This window comes from Puntigrus tetrazona, chromosome 6 (genome assembly GCF_018831695.1).
Source record: "Puntigrus tetrazona isolate hp1 chromosome 6, ASM1883169v1, whole genome shotgun sequence".
In the NCBI taxonomy this organism is placed as follows: Eukaryota; Metazoa; Chordata; class Actinopteri; order Cypriniformes; family Cyprinidae; genus Puntigrus; species Puntigrus tetrazona.
The window spans coordinates 7,339,562-7,355,794 of record NC_056704.1 but is presented as its reverse complement, the minus strand read 5'-3'; the positions used below and the strand labels follow the sequence as shown (position 1 = coordinate 7,355,794).

The window sequence follows — 16,233 nt, the reverse complement described above, 5'->3', positions numbered from 1 at the left end:
TGGCTCTCCTTTGACATTCATAGTTGGAAAAATAAATACTATGGAAGTCAATGATGACCCAAAACAGCCTGGTTACACACTTTTTTCAAAATATCAGCAGAACAAAGAGATTCATACAATATTTGGAACTTTTTGGAAAAATGACAACAGCTTATTGGGTGCTGTAGGATATGTAGGCAAACGTTCATCTAATTTCTGCTTTAAAACAACTGGAATTTTAGAAAAATTAAAATACGAATGAAACATAAATGAAAATGACTTTATTGCTAACAATTTATTTGTAATTAGACATTGTCTGGAATTCCTAATATGATCACACTATAAAAAAACCCAGTAATTATTTTAAAATACAGTAGAACTAAGCAAGTGCCATGTGAACATTCGATTTGTGTGTGACATTTCTTTTATAGACGTTCTATAAACTTAACACTGAGTAACTTGCGTTTCCATCAAAACATGGTCATTTGCATATTTTGCTTCTTTTACAATGGCAAATATTTGTCATCAAGCAATGCAGACTGAAGTGTTTATGAAGCGATTTCCCATCCCTGTTCCATAACATTCTGTTATCCCTCCGCGTTAGCAGCAACACTGTTTTCCATTATCTACTCCTGCTTACTGGTGAGCAGAAACCCATTTTGAGCTATCCAGGAGTTACAAAATAAATTAATAAAATCACCCAACCCTACCCAGCTGCCACTAGACAGCAATCAGATATAAGGACATAAATATCACCATTCCGTGATAATCAAATTAGAGACCTTGATCTAAAGGCTGTACAGTAGTAATTATTTCCATTTCAATTATTAGCGGCAAATAATACTTCTGCCTTCACAGTATACTGAAGTCAAAAAGTAATCCTATCAGAGGCGAGGAAACCAAACTTGCCGTGTTTGGCTTCCAAATATTCCTTACAAAAATGATTTGACTTTCTTTGTTCACCCTAACAAAGACAACCATATGAAATGACATACAAACAATAAAATTAAAGATCTGACAACATCTCGATCTGAGACTACATTGGCATCACATCCTAAAAACAACCTCAATACTTAGATTTGCTTTCCACAAAATCGAATTAGAATTTGATGACGTTTTAAAAAATACCTAACGCTACTCCTGACAAAAATAAAATAATAAAACAAAGGCTACTCGTACATAAAATAAAATGTTCTGATTTTGAAGTAACAGTTGGAGAGTTGGAGGAACTCCACTTGTAGGCACAATTTCTTTGAATCTCATGTCTTAACATTGGTTCCATTTTGTGCCATTGTGTCTTCACCCTCCATGGTTGTCATGGGATTAAGTTCAGTGGCTCTAGCTACTTCCGTGGTCTCCTCCTGTGCTCTCTGATTGCGGTAGTGACATGTGATGACAAAGGCACTACAGCCCAGATAGATCACAGTCAACAGAGCGAAGTAAAAGAAATAAACAAAAAACTGCAAGAGAAGAAAGGAAACAGAATCAGGCCAAAATCTTTCTGCAATGTAATGTTACGATATAAAGGGAAACCTTCTGCACTGTAACATTACCGTACTTTTCTCTTCTATTAACAAGTTAAAGGTATCCATAACTGGTCCTGTTTTTCTGTCTAACTATTAACCGAGGTTAATCTAGAAACTTACACACCTGAGAATGAACATTCAAAGCCAATCCCCTCTTATCTGCCACGATGATAGTGATGATCGTTTTCAGAACTGTTCCAAGAAAAGTGTTTACTCCAAACACTAAAGCACACAGTTCTTTAGTGAGAGAGGAGGCAATCTGGAAACTGAGAAGAAAAACACCAGATTAGTCAAAAATGCAGAGAACCGATGCGTTCATTTTCTTTTTGTTAGTTTTAGTTCCATCAAAAGCTCCTCATGGGGCAAATACAACAAAGCAAAGTTCTTGCTCTCCGTGAAATAATCTAATGTTTTCACAGGTGCATACACGTCGGTTTTTAAAACGGTGCCTTTGAAACACCGAATGCAATGTGCGCCAGTGTTATTTAATAAGATAAGTCATTTAAAAATCTTTTAAATAATAATACAGAATCAATAGGTTTATGTAACTCACATAGCGATTGGTACCAGGAACTGGTAGAAGCCTCTGAAAAAGGCATATGCCACATAGCAAACCCAGATGTCATCTGTGATACCCATGAGAAGCAGTAGACCGGCCTGTGCTGCAGTGATCAGTCCAATCACAAGCTCAGACCAAAGATTCCATCGAATTTTCACATAGCCAGCCGCAAAAGATGTGATTGCACCTATAGAGCACATGAAGTGTGATTGTCAAGTAATACTCATGCAGTGCTGATCAACATCTGTTCATGAAGCAGTTTTTGCAAACATTTATGCTAGGGTTCCTCATTCCCAATTCTGAAGAGCCACTTTCCTGTTGTGTTTAGCTCCAACTCTGATTAAGCGCACATGAATCAACTAATAAAGGTCTTTGGGTTTACTTGTAAGAAACTCCAATAAGAATTAAGCAATCCTGATTTATATGTTGTTATGCGCTTTTCCAAGCATGTCTCATGCCAAAGCTCAAAGGCTGAAGAACGTGAACTTTGCTTGTTCTTGCCAAATAGTAAACCATCTTGTATGACGTAAATCTTAATTATTTTGACTCGTGTGGAGATCAAACTTCAAAATCCTATTAAAAAGGTCACAGTGACCTGTTAAATCTAATTAGGACATTGCAAAACTGAAATTCTGGCCAGTAAAAGTATGCAGATTAATTTTTCATGCTTTGGCCAATAACTAATAAATAGCTTTTATTTTACATTTATATATTTGCAAAGTGAGACAGCAAGACCAACTTTAAACTGTAACAACATCCAAAAAAATCTATTACTGTAGTTTGTCGACTAAAGTGTAATGTGCCCCTGGACCACAAAATCAATTTTTTTTTTATTACATGTAAAAATCATAAATATTATTTTAATTTAAATAAGCTTTCAATTGATGTTAGAAGAGGACAATATGTGGTTGAGAGAAATTTTTTCCAATTATCTGGAATCTGAGGGTGCAAAAAAAGTTCTCAATTCTGACACATGCAGTGTATTGTTGGCTATTGCTATAAATATATCCATGCAACTTATGACTGGTTTTGTGATCCAGTGTTATGGAAGGATTTTACAGACTATTTTCAAATTGAATGTGTATTTCTCATGTCTTACAAGCTATGAGCCTGACAAAACTCAAATACAAATCACAATTCCTCTTGCATTTTAAATTCCGATGTCTACATCAACGCTGTCAATCAAAGTGACCGTGCCGCATTCCTTGATCAGTGAAGCTCATCAATAAAGAACCCGTTAAACACAGCTGTTCATGCCTGTGTGAACGAACAGACAATCTTCTCGGCGCAATACATATTTCTGTATTTTTTAACACCACTTAAAGTGATTATATCTTGCTTACATCAGGAGCAATGGTATGTACAATAGGTCAATATTCACTATTAACCAAATGTTTTTTTTGCTGTGGCAGGGTCACATACACAACTTATTGTATATAGGTTATATCTAAATCCATTACCATTCTTAAATCAGTCTTTAAGTGACTTAATTAATCTCTTGTATGCACGTCTGCCATGAGCCTGTATATTTATTTGCTTATGAAATCAGAGTAAGTGCTACTTATTTAAAATTTGATTCTGTGGTTGAGATTATAAAGGATTTTTTTTTTATTATTTTACAAAAAAAAAAAAAAAAAACGTAGCAGCTACAACACATCTTACCTAATAAGGTAGAAGCAGCTTCAACAGCTCCGTTGTAAACATGTTTGTTCTCTGTGGCAGGGTAGACTTTATTCCACAGGATGTGCACATAGAATAATACTAAATAATAACCAGTAGAGTTGAACACCCACCACAAGCTCCAAAGCCTTAAACTGGGTACTTTCACTACGTTTTTTAACTCCTTCAACATCTCAACAAACACTGAATTCGTCCAGGAGGGGTATTTGGGGTTACTGCCTTGTGCTGCCACACTGCCATCTTTTTCTTCAGGCTTCATTCTGGCCAATTCCGATTGAGCAGCTTCTCTCCTTTCCTCTTCCAGTCGCGCTTGGTTGAAAAACAAGCTACGTTTAGGCCACGGCAGGCAGAAGGACAAGAGCAACCCAAAAGTGACAAACCCCAGAGAGATCGCACTTAACGTCCTGTATGATACATCTCCTAGTGACAAGCATATCTGCCCCAGCACAGAGCTCGTGAAGACTCCCATGAGCACAGAAGAGCGGGAATAGCTGGCGACACGCTGATAAACAGTCGCAGGTACGAGCGAGAAAATGTACGAGGAGTACGCCACGCGGGCAGCCATGGTGATGCCATAAAAGAACTCCATAAACTGCATCTCCAGCAACGAGCTCCCTAAAAGCAGCAAGAGCCAAATGGAAACATGACTCATGCTCTGAACGATCAGCACAGGTTTGTATCGTAGGTAATCGGTCAGTAGAAAGACAGGCACCAGCACGGCCATATAGGAATATGTGAGGACTGGGTTAATTTCATTGGTGACCTATAAAAACCAGAGAAAGACATTATAAAAAGCAGACATAATTGCAACGTGCAGTCAATAACAATAATGCATTTACCTCCACCACTAGGAATGTACAGTGCAAAATGTTAGATAATGAATACTTTAAATGTAAAACATGAGCATTGTGAAAAAAGATAAACCAGCCCTTCTATATTCCATCAGAAATGAGAGTAGCGCACATTGAGAACACATGGTATCCCAGATAATACTTTATATAATTATTAAAATGTGGATTTTAGTCCACTTGAAAAGTGAGTCTTTGGGGTGACAAAAACATGCAGGTCACAGCATCATTCACAATATGAGGATTTGTGTTATATTGGATAGCATTGCTACATCAACAATAATTCACAAAACATTAATTTATGACTATTATACAGCATTGTCCTTTGTACTTCGTTTAATTGTAACTGACTGCAATCAATTAATCATTTTATTTAATGCAAATTTCAAAGCGTCAGGCTAAATATTGGCTGCGAAAATAAAGAGATCAATACACTGTAATAAAAATATTTAACGTGAAAGAGAACGTGGGCTTAAACAGACGTTTCTTTTATCCATGAAGCAAACACTGGGCCAAAGAGAAGCCAAAGCAGGCACTTAGTGTAATCTATTTTGCAGTATTTAACAGCGGAAAATACTGGTGTGTGGCTGACTAGTTTTATGATTAAGAACACCCTGTTAGAGCCTGATAAGATCCATCAATTGCATACTAATTTGAGGTTTTTGCAAGCGTCAACAAAAAAAGTAATCGCAAAGTTGATGAATCCGCATATAATAAAGTCAGCACGATCGTTTCAGTCCTTCCTCAAAGCAAATCTGACCCACTTTGGAGGAATGTGAACTCTGACCACATTCACATGGCTTGCCAGACCCCAGTCGCTGTGTCAGAGTTTGAAAACTCACACAGAGTCACATGTTGACAACAAAGAAACACATACGCCTACATTTTTAAAAACACTGCTTTATAATTCATCAAGATTGAATGAGTTCATATTCGAAATATGCAGTGGGGTTTTTTGAGTAAAAGTAGAATAGCACCACACCTGTTGACTAGTGAAGTTCTTCTCTGTGCTGAGCAGGTACGGTGTGATAAATGGCTCTCCGGGCTTCAGCTGCACCATGAAACCATAGAAACAAAGATAAACCACCGACCAGATCCAGGTTCTGGTCTTCTGCATTTGGGTTTCCGGATCTTCCTTGGTTTCGTTGCTGACCAGCTCTGGAGCCACATTTTCCACGGTGTGTCCATTGCCATCAGTCCTCGTGTCCTCCTTAACGTCCTCTGTCCTTTCGTTGCATGGAATCATTTCAACCATGTTACAGCAATAACGACGGTGTAAAGCTGAACTGTTTAATGATGTCGATCCTCAAAGTTAACAGCTGAAGGCTTCGCAGTGTTCACAGAACGGCGACAAACCAGCGACTGCATGAGCCAGTAAATCCTAAGGCATGTGTGGTGTTAACTACTGGGTGCTGAGATGTGTTAAACAGCTACGAGCTGACATTTTCTGCGTGTAAGCATTCACCTCTGTCCAACAGTGTCAATGATTAAAAATGACTACCTTACTAGACCGCATATTTTGATCCTGTAAAAAAAAAAAAAGAACAAAGATAATCAAATTGTTATATGGCAAAAATGTACCCTAATGAGCATTGCTATACATAATTAACAAAATAAAGAAACATTCACACCTAGTCTGAAATTTTCTCGCTCTGGTGTCTTATACTAAATGAGAAACACTTAACTTTATCAAACTGACATCTCTATCAGAACACTTATAGCAAAGTGTAAGTCAAACATGTGCTCTTGTACCTAACGCACATGAACTTACTGTAAATGTTCTGAACTCGCATGTATCCGCAGCTAAATGTCTAACAGTGCAAAGTCAGCTCCACGCATCTCATGACTACTTCTGCTTGTTGATGGATAACAACGTCTCGGAGTCTCTTAATGTTGTTTGCGCACAACAACGATATTCACGTACGGATCAAATAGTCTCGTTTTAAACTTGCCTGTTGCTTTCCTGTGGACAAATTTAATCCTTTCTTGCTGAGGCTGACGGTGAGCTATAACCTACGCTAGTTAAAACATTATAGTGCAAGTTATTTAAGCGACAACAACGCGACAGACTTTAACCCATGGGTATGGGATAACCAGACGTTCCAGATATGTCACTGAAAGCAGTTCAGACTAAAATCCACGAGACAAACGCCTGCAGTTGCGCGCGCGCCCAATGACCCGCGCTCTGCGCATGCGCGCCGGATGTTTATCTTAAGCTGATGAACGAATCGTTCTTTAAAAGAATCTCTTATACGACCACTCACATGGAACGTTTGACAAAACCGGTCTAAATGATTCATTCAGAACGATTCAATCTCGATTCAACTGAACGACTAAAGTGAGCCGATGTTGAGTGTCTCTGGGGAGTTTGATGCTCAATTCCAGTATATATACAATAGATTTATTTTTGCTGTTCAGACATGGTATTAAATTGTTTAGGCTAATTCGAAATACCGATTTGTTATCTGCAACATGAATTCTATACAGAGTAATACATCAAAACATAAGCTGCTGGGGTTTTTCCGCCACAACGTAACACATGCATTCCAACGGGTCTGTTATAAGCACTGGAGATAGAACCCTTTTCTTCGAGAACCCATCGCTCTAGGCTTGCACCTAAAAGAGAAAAACGCTAACAAAATGCGAACGTTATCTCGCGTGCTGTGCTGTGATGCTTGGCCAAAGGAGGGCGCTCCTAGCACGGTATGGAAGAAGGTCTGGTCCTTGTGATTTGTAGTTCTTGTTGTTCATACGTTGTTTTAGGATGTATTACCAACAGATGGCGCGTAAGATAAATATATCTGAGCACCATTAGAGGATCTCCTTAAACATAGTGAGACCTGAGGTGGGTGCTCAGTTTTCATTGTTGGAATGCTGTGAAGCACCATGTACTCCGTGGAACCTGCTTTTGTGGGCCAGGTTAAAGTTTAGCAAAGGAGTGAGATTATGATATTGAGTCATTAACAGTAAAATTAATTCAGGTGCCAACAATTGTCCTGTACATTTCACACCCCTGCTTTGTAATTGCATCAACAACAAACTATTTCCAAAAGCCAATGGCTGACATCAATTCAAAGCAAAACTATTAATCGCTTCAATGAAATTATTTAGCATATTACTTTAAACAGCATGTCATGTGTTTTCTACGGTGCTCATGCATTATGGTCCACTGTCCAGGTCAGAAGTGCAAAGACTTTAAGAAGTTGTCTTTTGCTCCTCTGAGAATAATGTTGGGGTGAGTTCCTAAAGGGTTCCTAAAGGAACTGCAGCCTCTAGCTGTTCAGGTGGACACGTGATTCTTTAATGTTAGCCCAATGGTGTATATAAATTACTCTACTGCACATATTTTGGTGTTAAAAACAAGCATAAAAACTATGAATCACAATCAAATCCTGTTTAGAAGATCCTGTAAAGCCTGACGTCATCTCATAAAAATCTAATTATCCTTAGTTTAGCAAGGTCCAGTATTATTGAAATATTACTAGTTAAAAGTTATTCTTATCTTCTTTTTTCTTCTTCTTCTTTTTTAAGGATTTCACCTTAAAACCTGAACTGGTTTAAACCTTAAAACTGGAGAATTTCCACTTTTTCTTACTTTCATAAGCATCAGGCTCACTGTCCTCACTACTGTCTCTGTTGTTTTAAAACAGTGGTTATGAAATGGCATGCCTGTACCACTACATGTTCAAAAAAATCAATACTCATCAGGTTGAAGTATATTTTCATTAGTGAAATAAATCTGTTTTGCTAATTACAATGTAGTCAATATAGACTATTTTATAACACCACTTTAGAGTTTGGCCTGTACTGTGTATTGAGTTTGCCTATAGGATGTTTCTCTGTCCTTCACGCCTCTCTGGGCCCATCAGATCACTGAAATAATGTGTACCAGGGCCTGTCGATGACTGAATAGACGCTGTTCTCCTTGCTCGGGGCAATACGGCATGGGTAGTGCGATAAAGACTATGCTGACTTGTCATGCATTCATCCAATTTACCTGCAGAAAATAAGACTGTATAAAAGCTGAGGACCGACACAAGTATATTTGACTAACATGCATACACACACACACACACACACACATAAACACTATGTTGCTTTTTCGTTGTTAGCCCACGTAATACAAATTCATTCAAACATTTTTTTCAACTTATTTATTATAAATATACTAGCAATAAAAGCCTGCCTTGGCTTTAATTGCTTCACATCCTGATAGCAATCGCTAATTTAAAAAGGGGCATTAACTGAAAACCAAAATTCCCTTGACCTTTTGATATGGAAAAAGTTGTACTATAAAAACATCTTAAGTTTCAGAACTCAAAACTTGGTATTATTAGTCTGAAAACACTTACACTTTTTGTTATGTTCTACTCTACTGTATGATGTAATAATAATAAGCACTGCTTTCACATAAGATCAACACCTGCTTATTATATTGCTTTTTCCTTAGTTGGTCAGATCATAGTGCAGCAGACCTATTACTTACTTGTATGCTGTCAAACACAACTATTATCAATCAATCAGTCATTTTTATTGTATTTTTATTTAGATTGTATCAAAGCACTGTACAGTATAAAGTAGAAGAATACAATGACAGGGATGTATAATGACAAGAGTGACCAATTTGTTATTAAACACAGAGATGGTCTCTGTAATCAATTCGACGGTCATTGCTAGAAGTTAAGTGTCCCCAACCAAGTATGCCAGAGATGACAGCGGCAAGGAAACAAAACCCCATGCATACAGAATGGAGAAAAAAACCTTGGGAGAAACCAGACTCAGTTGGGGCCAGTTCTCCTCTGGCCGGACGCCCAGCACTTAACCTCCAGTTCAGTTTTAATTGCAGCTGTGTCAGATAGTGTACATGACTTAGTGTGTGTGTGTGTGTGTGTGTGTGTGTGTGTGTGTGTGTGTGTGTGTGTGTGTGTGTGTGTGTGTGTGTGTGTGTGTGTGTGCATCAGGATCTGGTGATCTGTCGACGGCGCATCTAGGTGTTCTGGTCTCTGATGAACATAATCTCTGTGTGCTGATCCACCATCTAGTCTGGATACAAACTGTGAAAACAGATTGAGAAAGAAACAAGACTAATATTAGCGTAGATGCCATTCTTCTTACGCCTGCAGTCGATTTTGATATTTTAGGTATTATCAAACGGCCAGAGTTTTGAGAACGCAGTGGACATGCTATAATGTGAAAAGAGCTTGCTCAATTATTAAGGAGCTAAACCATTCAGGGCTTTATAGGTAATTAATAAGATTTTAAAATCTATCCGATGTTTGATAGGAGCCAGTGCAGTGTTGACAGAACCGGCTAATGTGATCATACTTCCTAGTTCTAGTAAGGACTCTGGCTGCTGTGTTTTGGACTAGCTGAAGTTTGTTTATTAAGCGTGCAGAACAACCACCCAATAAAGCATTACAATAATCTAACCTCGAGGTCATAAACGCATGAATTAATATTTCTGCATTAGATGATGTAGGCATAGGTCGTAATTGAGATGGAAAAACACAGTTTTACAGATGCTGGAAACATGGTTTTCCATGTTTTATTAGCCAATAATAGCAGTACACATTTACATTAGAGTCTGCCACACCTCACCTATTCAGCATCCTGATGAAGGGGGTGGAAAACACTGCAAAAAATAGCTTGTTACTTCTAAATTGTGATGCTTTTTAATGTAATAATATCGATAACATTATGAGTGGACCTCAGAGAACAGTATCCAAATCAGTATCCAAAAATGTTCATCCAATCATTGGATATGTGTTATACCTGCCATATGCATATATATGCATATCTTTGCCAAGCCAAGAGCAAGAGTCTGGGGCATGGTTATCGCAACAGGCCGAGCCAGAAATGTTTAGCTCATAGATATGTACAGAAGTTCAAACCCAAATTTGAAAACCTGCCAGTATATACAGAGACAGAAGAGGTAAACCATTAGCTAGAGAAATTTGATGGAATGTTCATGTTTCATTTGTTACAATGAATTAGTTTATTCTTGACAGGTAAGCTAAATTTCAAGTTAAAAGTGTTCCTAATATGTTGGACATTTTATTGAAAGTATAATCAATTTTTTAGAATTTTTTTTTTTTTTTTCACATTTATAAACCCATAAGAGCTGTGTTTGTCATGTTTCAGTTGGAGGAAGCGTGCCATGTGAAGGTGTCGTTGCTTGTGAATGTGAATGTTGCAGGTTAAGAAAAATGGTCACATACCTCCCTGGTTTCCCCTACTTCAAATCAAACAAATGCACACACCAAAATTTTGTTCATTAAAATGCATCATTTTTAGGTATCGAAAAGTATAAAGTTATAATAAACCTCAAAAGATACCGTTCTAAATTTGCAGCGATAATCAGATATAAATCCCTATTTTGACCCAGGGTTGGGCGTCCGAGTTGTCATTCAGTCCAGATACAGGCTTAGCATCATATTTCTGAAGAGGAAGGGGTTGGAAAGTGATTGCATGGCAGATTACACCAAAGATGCCTTAACATGAACTTTATTTCTTTTGATTGGGCAGCTTTTCTCTTCACAACAGTCTGAGCTTCGCTGCATTGCCTATTTCAATGTGGAACAAATTTAATGCTCTATTTGTGTCATCTTCCCAGGGGCCATTGAATAGACAGCAGGCTGCGTATCACCCTCGATTATGCTCTGCAACCGAACATCAGAAACAAATTTGTAAAGTTTCTCAAAAGTCTAACATTAAAAAAACTTGCAATTTTATATTAATAAAACTAGTGTGAGCATGCATACGAAAGAGCTTAAGGAAAATCCCAAAGAAAAAACTACAATCACTTGGTTTTGGAGCAATTACAATAAATTAGGAAACAAAACACATTATGATATACAATGACTGTCTGAACAGAGCACTTCAGTCATAATGACTGAAGCATAATCCTCCACAACTGTCCTAACATTGCCATGGATTTGCTCTGGGTCACTTAATCCATGGAGGAGAATGCTAAAGCTCATTGTAATTCTGGGCTGGCTGGAGCACAGAATTGAAAGTGTTGTAGGGTACACTGGGGCAACGACATAACATAATGCACAGCCTTAATTCATCCCTGTGTGCTATAGAATGTAAAGATGTAAATACCCTCTCAATTTTAATCAAGGAAGTGGTCCTTGTTGCAAATTAAGTTGGTACCTGTTATACTCCTTTGATTTGAAACACTGCTTTGTTTGGGGATGTGGGGCAGGAGGTGATTAGGAGATTTGTTACTCATTCTAAGAGTAAATATCTATTATCATAACCGGGACACCCTCAGGGTAAAGAACACGAATGACACAGATGAGCACCATCCAATTGTTTTTGCTGAATCGCCAGGGTGTTTGATTGGACAGATTTGGATATCTCGCAGGAGGGGAAACCCCTGTGCCCCTGCGCCCATGGTCTCCTGACCCGCTTTCAGCATTTCACAACACTGTCCGAAGATCAAATCAAACCCCAAAAACGCTTCGGTCCAGTTGCGTTGTTGCCATCATTCCATTTCGTGAGAAAGTCACGTGTTGTGACATTGTGTTCACATGACTCCATCTTCTAGCCAATTGGATGCCACCTTTCAATCTGAGTTAACTTAGAAGATAGGGTAAAATAATTTCCCCTTTGCCCGTCGTCCTGTTTTTATTAATCTTTTCGCAAACATCGAAAGTGGTGGCCATCTGTTCGCAGTAGCACCAAAGGTAAAGCCTCTTTTCAATCTTCTGTTTTTATTCTTTTCTGAGAATGTTTCAGAAGGATGTTTTGCTTTGGATATCTATTATCATATGCGTTTAAATTTTTAAAGGAAATGGATAATTGTAAATTCTTATTGCATATTTGTACTACTTTTGATTGAAAACAAAAATATACCGTACATGTTGACGTTATACATAATTCTGGTTGATCATGCTATAAATAGCACTACAAAATTTTAGTCTAGACGCTGATCTACAATACCTTCAACGTATTTGCTTTGAAACTAGTTTAGTTTCCTAGGCCGACCGCGGTCAAACATATCATTAATTCACGAATCGCCACAACTATTGTTTAAACATTGCTGGACATTGTTCGGAAATGGTTGGATTTGATTTTCAAAGACATTCCTAAATGAGTCACTACACCTAATTAAACAAATACAAAAGAACAATGCGCGTTCGTAGAAAGTGTGGCTATCTCTTGGGAAAATTGGTCAATTAGATGTCCTTAATTTCTTCCTCACTGCTGTCAGCACAACAATGTGTACGTTAAACTGAGCTTCTGTAAGATAATTGAATTATTGGCCGATTACCACAAGACCTGTGTGTGGATATCTGCACCGTCTTCGTGTGTGACAGAGAGTTAAGGTGGCACTGCTCCACAAAACTGACTTTCATCAGAACTGAAAATATCGGCACAGTCATTATCCTGATTATCATCCTCATAAAACAGCGATATCGATTCATGCTCTTAGATATACTAGGATGATTCAGGATATGTGGTTCTTTAGGGGATTTATATTTTTTAAAAGACATTTTGACAATCCATGAAAATGCAACATTTACATAAAAAAATGACATCTAGTTAATTTCATTGCAGTTCGTTTGCAGCACAGACGGTCCTTCTTTTCAGAACCACCTTTGAAATATTTGTCTGCAAAAATAAATGTTATATTTCTTGGCTTAATCACAGGTTTGAGAACATTATTTGATTTACTTGTGACTCTTCTTGAAATTCAATCTAACAAGTAGGGGTTTATTAACTTTATTAGCTCCTAAATGTTTTCAGTTTATGCTCAGTCACAATAATCTTGTGTTTATTCCTATGAAATTCTGCGTACTAAAAAATAATATTTGTTACCAGAATGCGACATGATATTATAGGACAATAATTAAAACGATGATCTGAGACACTAAATACCAAAAATAATAATAATCTCTCTTCATATGTCTTGCTTGCAAGTCAGCCAGTTACTAAAAACAAATAAAAATGGACATGTTCACAATACAAATAAAGTGGTCTCTCTTTAATGGATTCATTGTTAATATCTTCTTTCTGTATGTAATGCAGTTCACGCCTCAGTAGGTTTAAATAAGAGACGTCACTCTTTATTGGATCTAAAACCTCAGTCGCAGTGCAGAGAGGGAAGACCCTCTTCTAACAATTCATTTTTCTACATTGAGTGCCGTGCAGAGATGCGCAATGGAAACGGGGGGAGCTTTTTCTGAGCATTGCTCAGTCATGCACAAAGCGTGCTTAATTTGATAGCCGCTACAGAGGAAGAGGCCAGAAGCTCTTTAGTAGAAAGCTTGACCCACTTTCCCAATCAGATGTCATGAGCAATGCTGCTCTTACAATGCTGCGCATAGGCCAAAGTGACTGTTGATGCTTCTGAAATTAGAGGGGGTGCTTAAACTGTGGACATACTGTAATGTGTAGGGCACAGCACCTCAGGTAATGTGTATTGTACCACCTGTATACTGTAAGTACATCAGTGGCTAGAGTAGACTCTACACGGTTGAATTTTGAATAAATTATAACTGTGTATTCAGTGATACAAATGCCATTACCTAATAATATGTGCAGTAGTATCTAACAAAGAAATATCATACAAAGCATGATCTTGCTGGCTTGAAAGAACCAAAAAATAAATCACCCCTGATCTTTTCAATTTACCTTTTGGGTTGGATGTAAATGCGTCGGGGAAAAAAATAATATACTTTGGGAAAAAAACTTCATAGAGGAAGGTAGTTCTAAAATAAACTGTATTTAAATCTAGAATATATACATCATTTTTTTGTAAGTTAATCAGTCTGCAATCACTGACGTAGACTCGGCTTTTGCATTTCACTAATCTTTGGCTTTATGAAACTTATCCCAGACCAGCAGTTACAGACAACTTCATCCCAGCTATCAGAAGCAATGACATTTTTCCACCATGAATTCTCCATGAGCAAGCTGTCGTCACAAACACAATGGTTATAGGCATGAAAGCTTTGTATGACTCAAGCAGCAAAACTAGAGAACTAATTGAAAAAATCGTTGCTTTGGTGCATCGGCGTGATTCAGTCCCCGAGATCTGCAACATAACTGACTTATTGTTATTAATGAAAACAAGAAACCCGGATTTAGCATTGTTTAAACGTCTGTATTAATGTATAGACGTTTGTGTATCAGCTTGTGTAGAAACAATTTGAAAAGGAGAAAGAATTTACAATTTGAGGCAAACATGCCTCAAACGGTGCCATATGTGACCATTTTGGTTTCTACACAACCTCCTCACATCAGACAGAAGTGAAACTCTAATTAGACATAACAATGCCAAAGCAAAGCTCCTGTGCACACTCTCTTTCCTCTTAGACATTATGGATGCAAAGGTATTTCAGAATCAGACCCAATTCATCTATGATCCCCTTGGCGCAAAATAATGCCATCTGTTTCAGCCTGATTGGCCCTCATGAAAGGGTCTAGTGTATAATCCTCCCTCGTGATTAATGGCTCATCCCACCGTTAACATTACTTCTCTTCTTCAAAAAAATGTATATTCTGTTCGTGCTCTTGAGCTTTTAAGATTTGTTTTAATCACAAATTTCTTGAGCTTTTGAAAAATGAACAGATCAAGATGTGAACCGTTTCTACATCTTCCAACCTCTTCTTTTTATATAACCCAGGATGTTTATTTATTTGCCGTCAGCTTCTGGTCTTCTAGGCCTGGCACGATCGTACCGGATTTCTGTAGATTATTTTTGCTGTTAGGACTAGACATCAACCCCTGGATGTTGTTAATCTGGATTAAAGTCTTTATGTAATCTGGTGTCCTGTGGGAGATTGGAGGACATCTGGCTGTAGATCTCATCCGTCTCTCTCTGTGCCCTGTTACCTCTGCCTGCTGGTCTGTGATGGGCAGAGCAACATTCAAACACTTTTTGACATGCAATTTATTGCACGTTAATGTGTTTGTTTTAACAGTCTATTCGCTCTTATTTAATAAAAGCATGTTATTCATATTAATTGTTTATTTGCACCAGTCATCTCAGCAGTGTAATGATGCAGCCACAAGAAAAGGATGTCCCGACATGCTGATAATCTCTGACCGGCTGATGACATTACTGTAATGCACACAATCCTTTAATTAGTAACTACTATATCCTGTATTTTATGCTTTCAAGAGCATAATAAACAAATTAAACACATTTACTTGCTACTAGGGCTGCAAGTAACGATTATTATATATATTCTTGCTGGCATTGTTTATGTACTTTTGACTAAGAGCGATAATTATATCACTACAAATAGCCAACTACTTTTTCTAAAGATATTTACGCATATTTAACCTCCTAAAAATATATTTTGGTAATCATTATTACTGTTTACAATTCTTAAACTTTATTAATTATTACAATTAAACACTATTTAATAATAAAACAATAGTGAATATAATAAGGACGAAAACAAACAACGGGTAAGAGTAATTTCTTCACAGTCACTTTTATCTTATAAAAGGTGTTTATCAAATGTCTAATATTTATATTCATAATTACATGCTGTACATACTGTTCCTCATAAAATACGTGCACAACGTGTTGACCTTCATACCTTAATTTAATATTCAACAACAGATATTTCAGCAGTTTATAGTTTACTCCTCTGTTCGCCGGGCGCTCATTCAGTAAAG

The 16,233-nt window shown here is 37.5% G+C and overlaps 1 protein-coding gene across 2 annotated transcripts; it reads right to left on the bottom strand.

Annotated features, from left to right (window-relative positions):
- Positions 1-245: 245 nt before the first annotated feature.
- Positions 246-6,533, bottom strand: slc19a1 (solute carrier family 19 member 1). 2 transcript variants are annotated; one of them, XM_043241849.1, is made up of 6 exons: positions 6,364-6,533; positions 5,575-6,117; positions 3,727-4,507; positions 2,059-2,251; positions 1,630-1,771; positions 246-1,439 (listed from the first exon to the last, which is right to left on the bottom strand). In XM_043241849.1, exons 2-6 carry the CDS (start codon positions 5,845-5,847, stop codon positions 1,239-1,241), a joined length of 1,590 nt encoding a protein of 529 aa, XP_043097784.1. In that variant the 5' UTR covers positions 5,848-6,117; positions 6,364-6,533; the 3' UTR covers positions 246-1,238. The 2 variants fall into 2 exon arrangements, with proteins under 2 accessions (XP_043097784.1, XP_043097785.1); XM_043241850.1 differs by lacking the exon at positions 6,364-6,533 and adding an exon at positions 6,224-6,347.
- Positions 6,534-16,233: the final 9,700 nt, after the last annotated feature.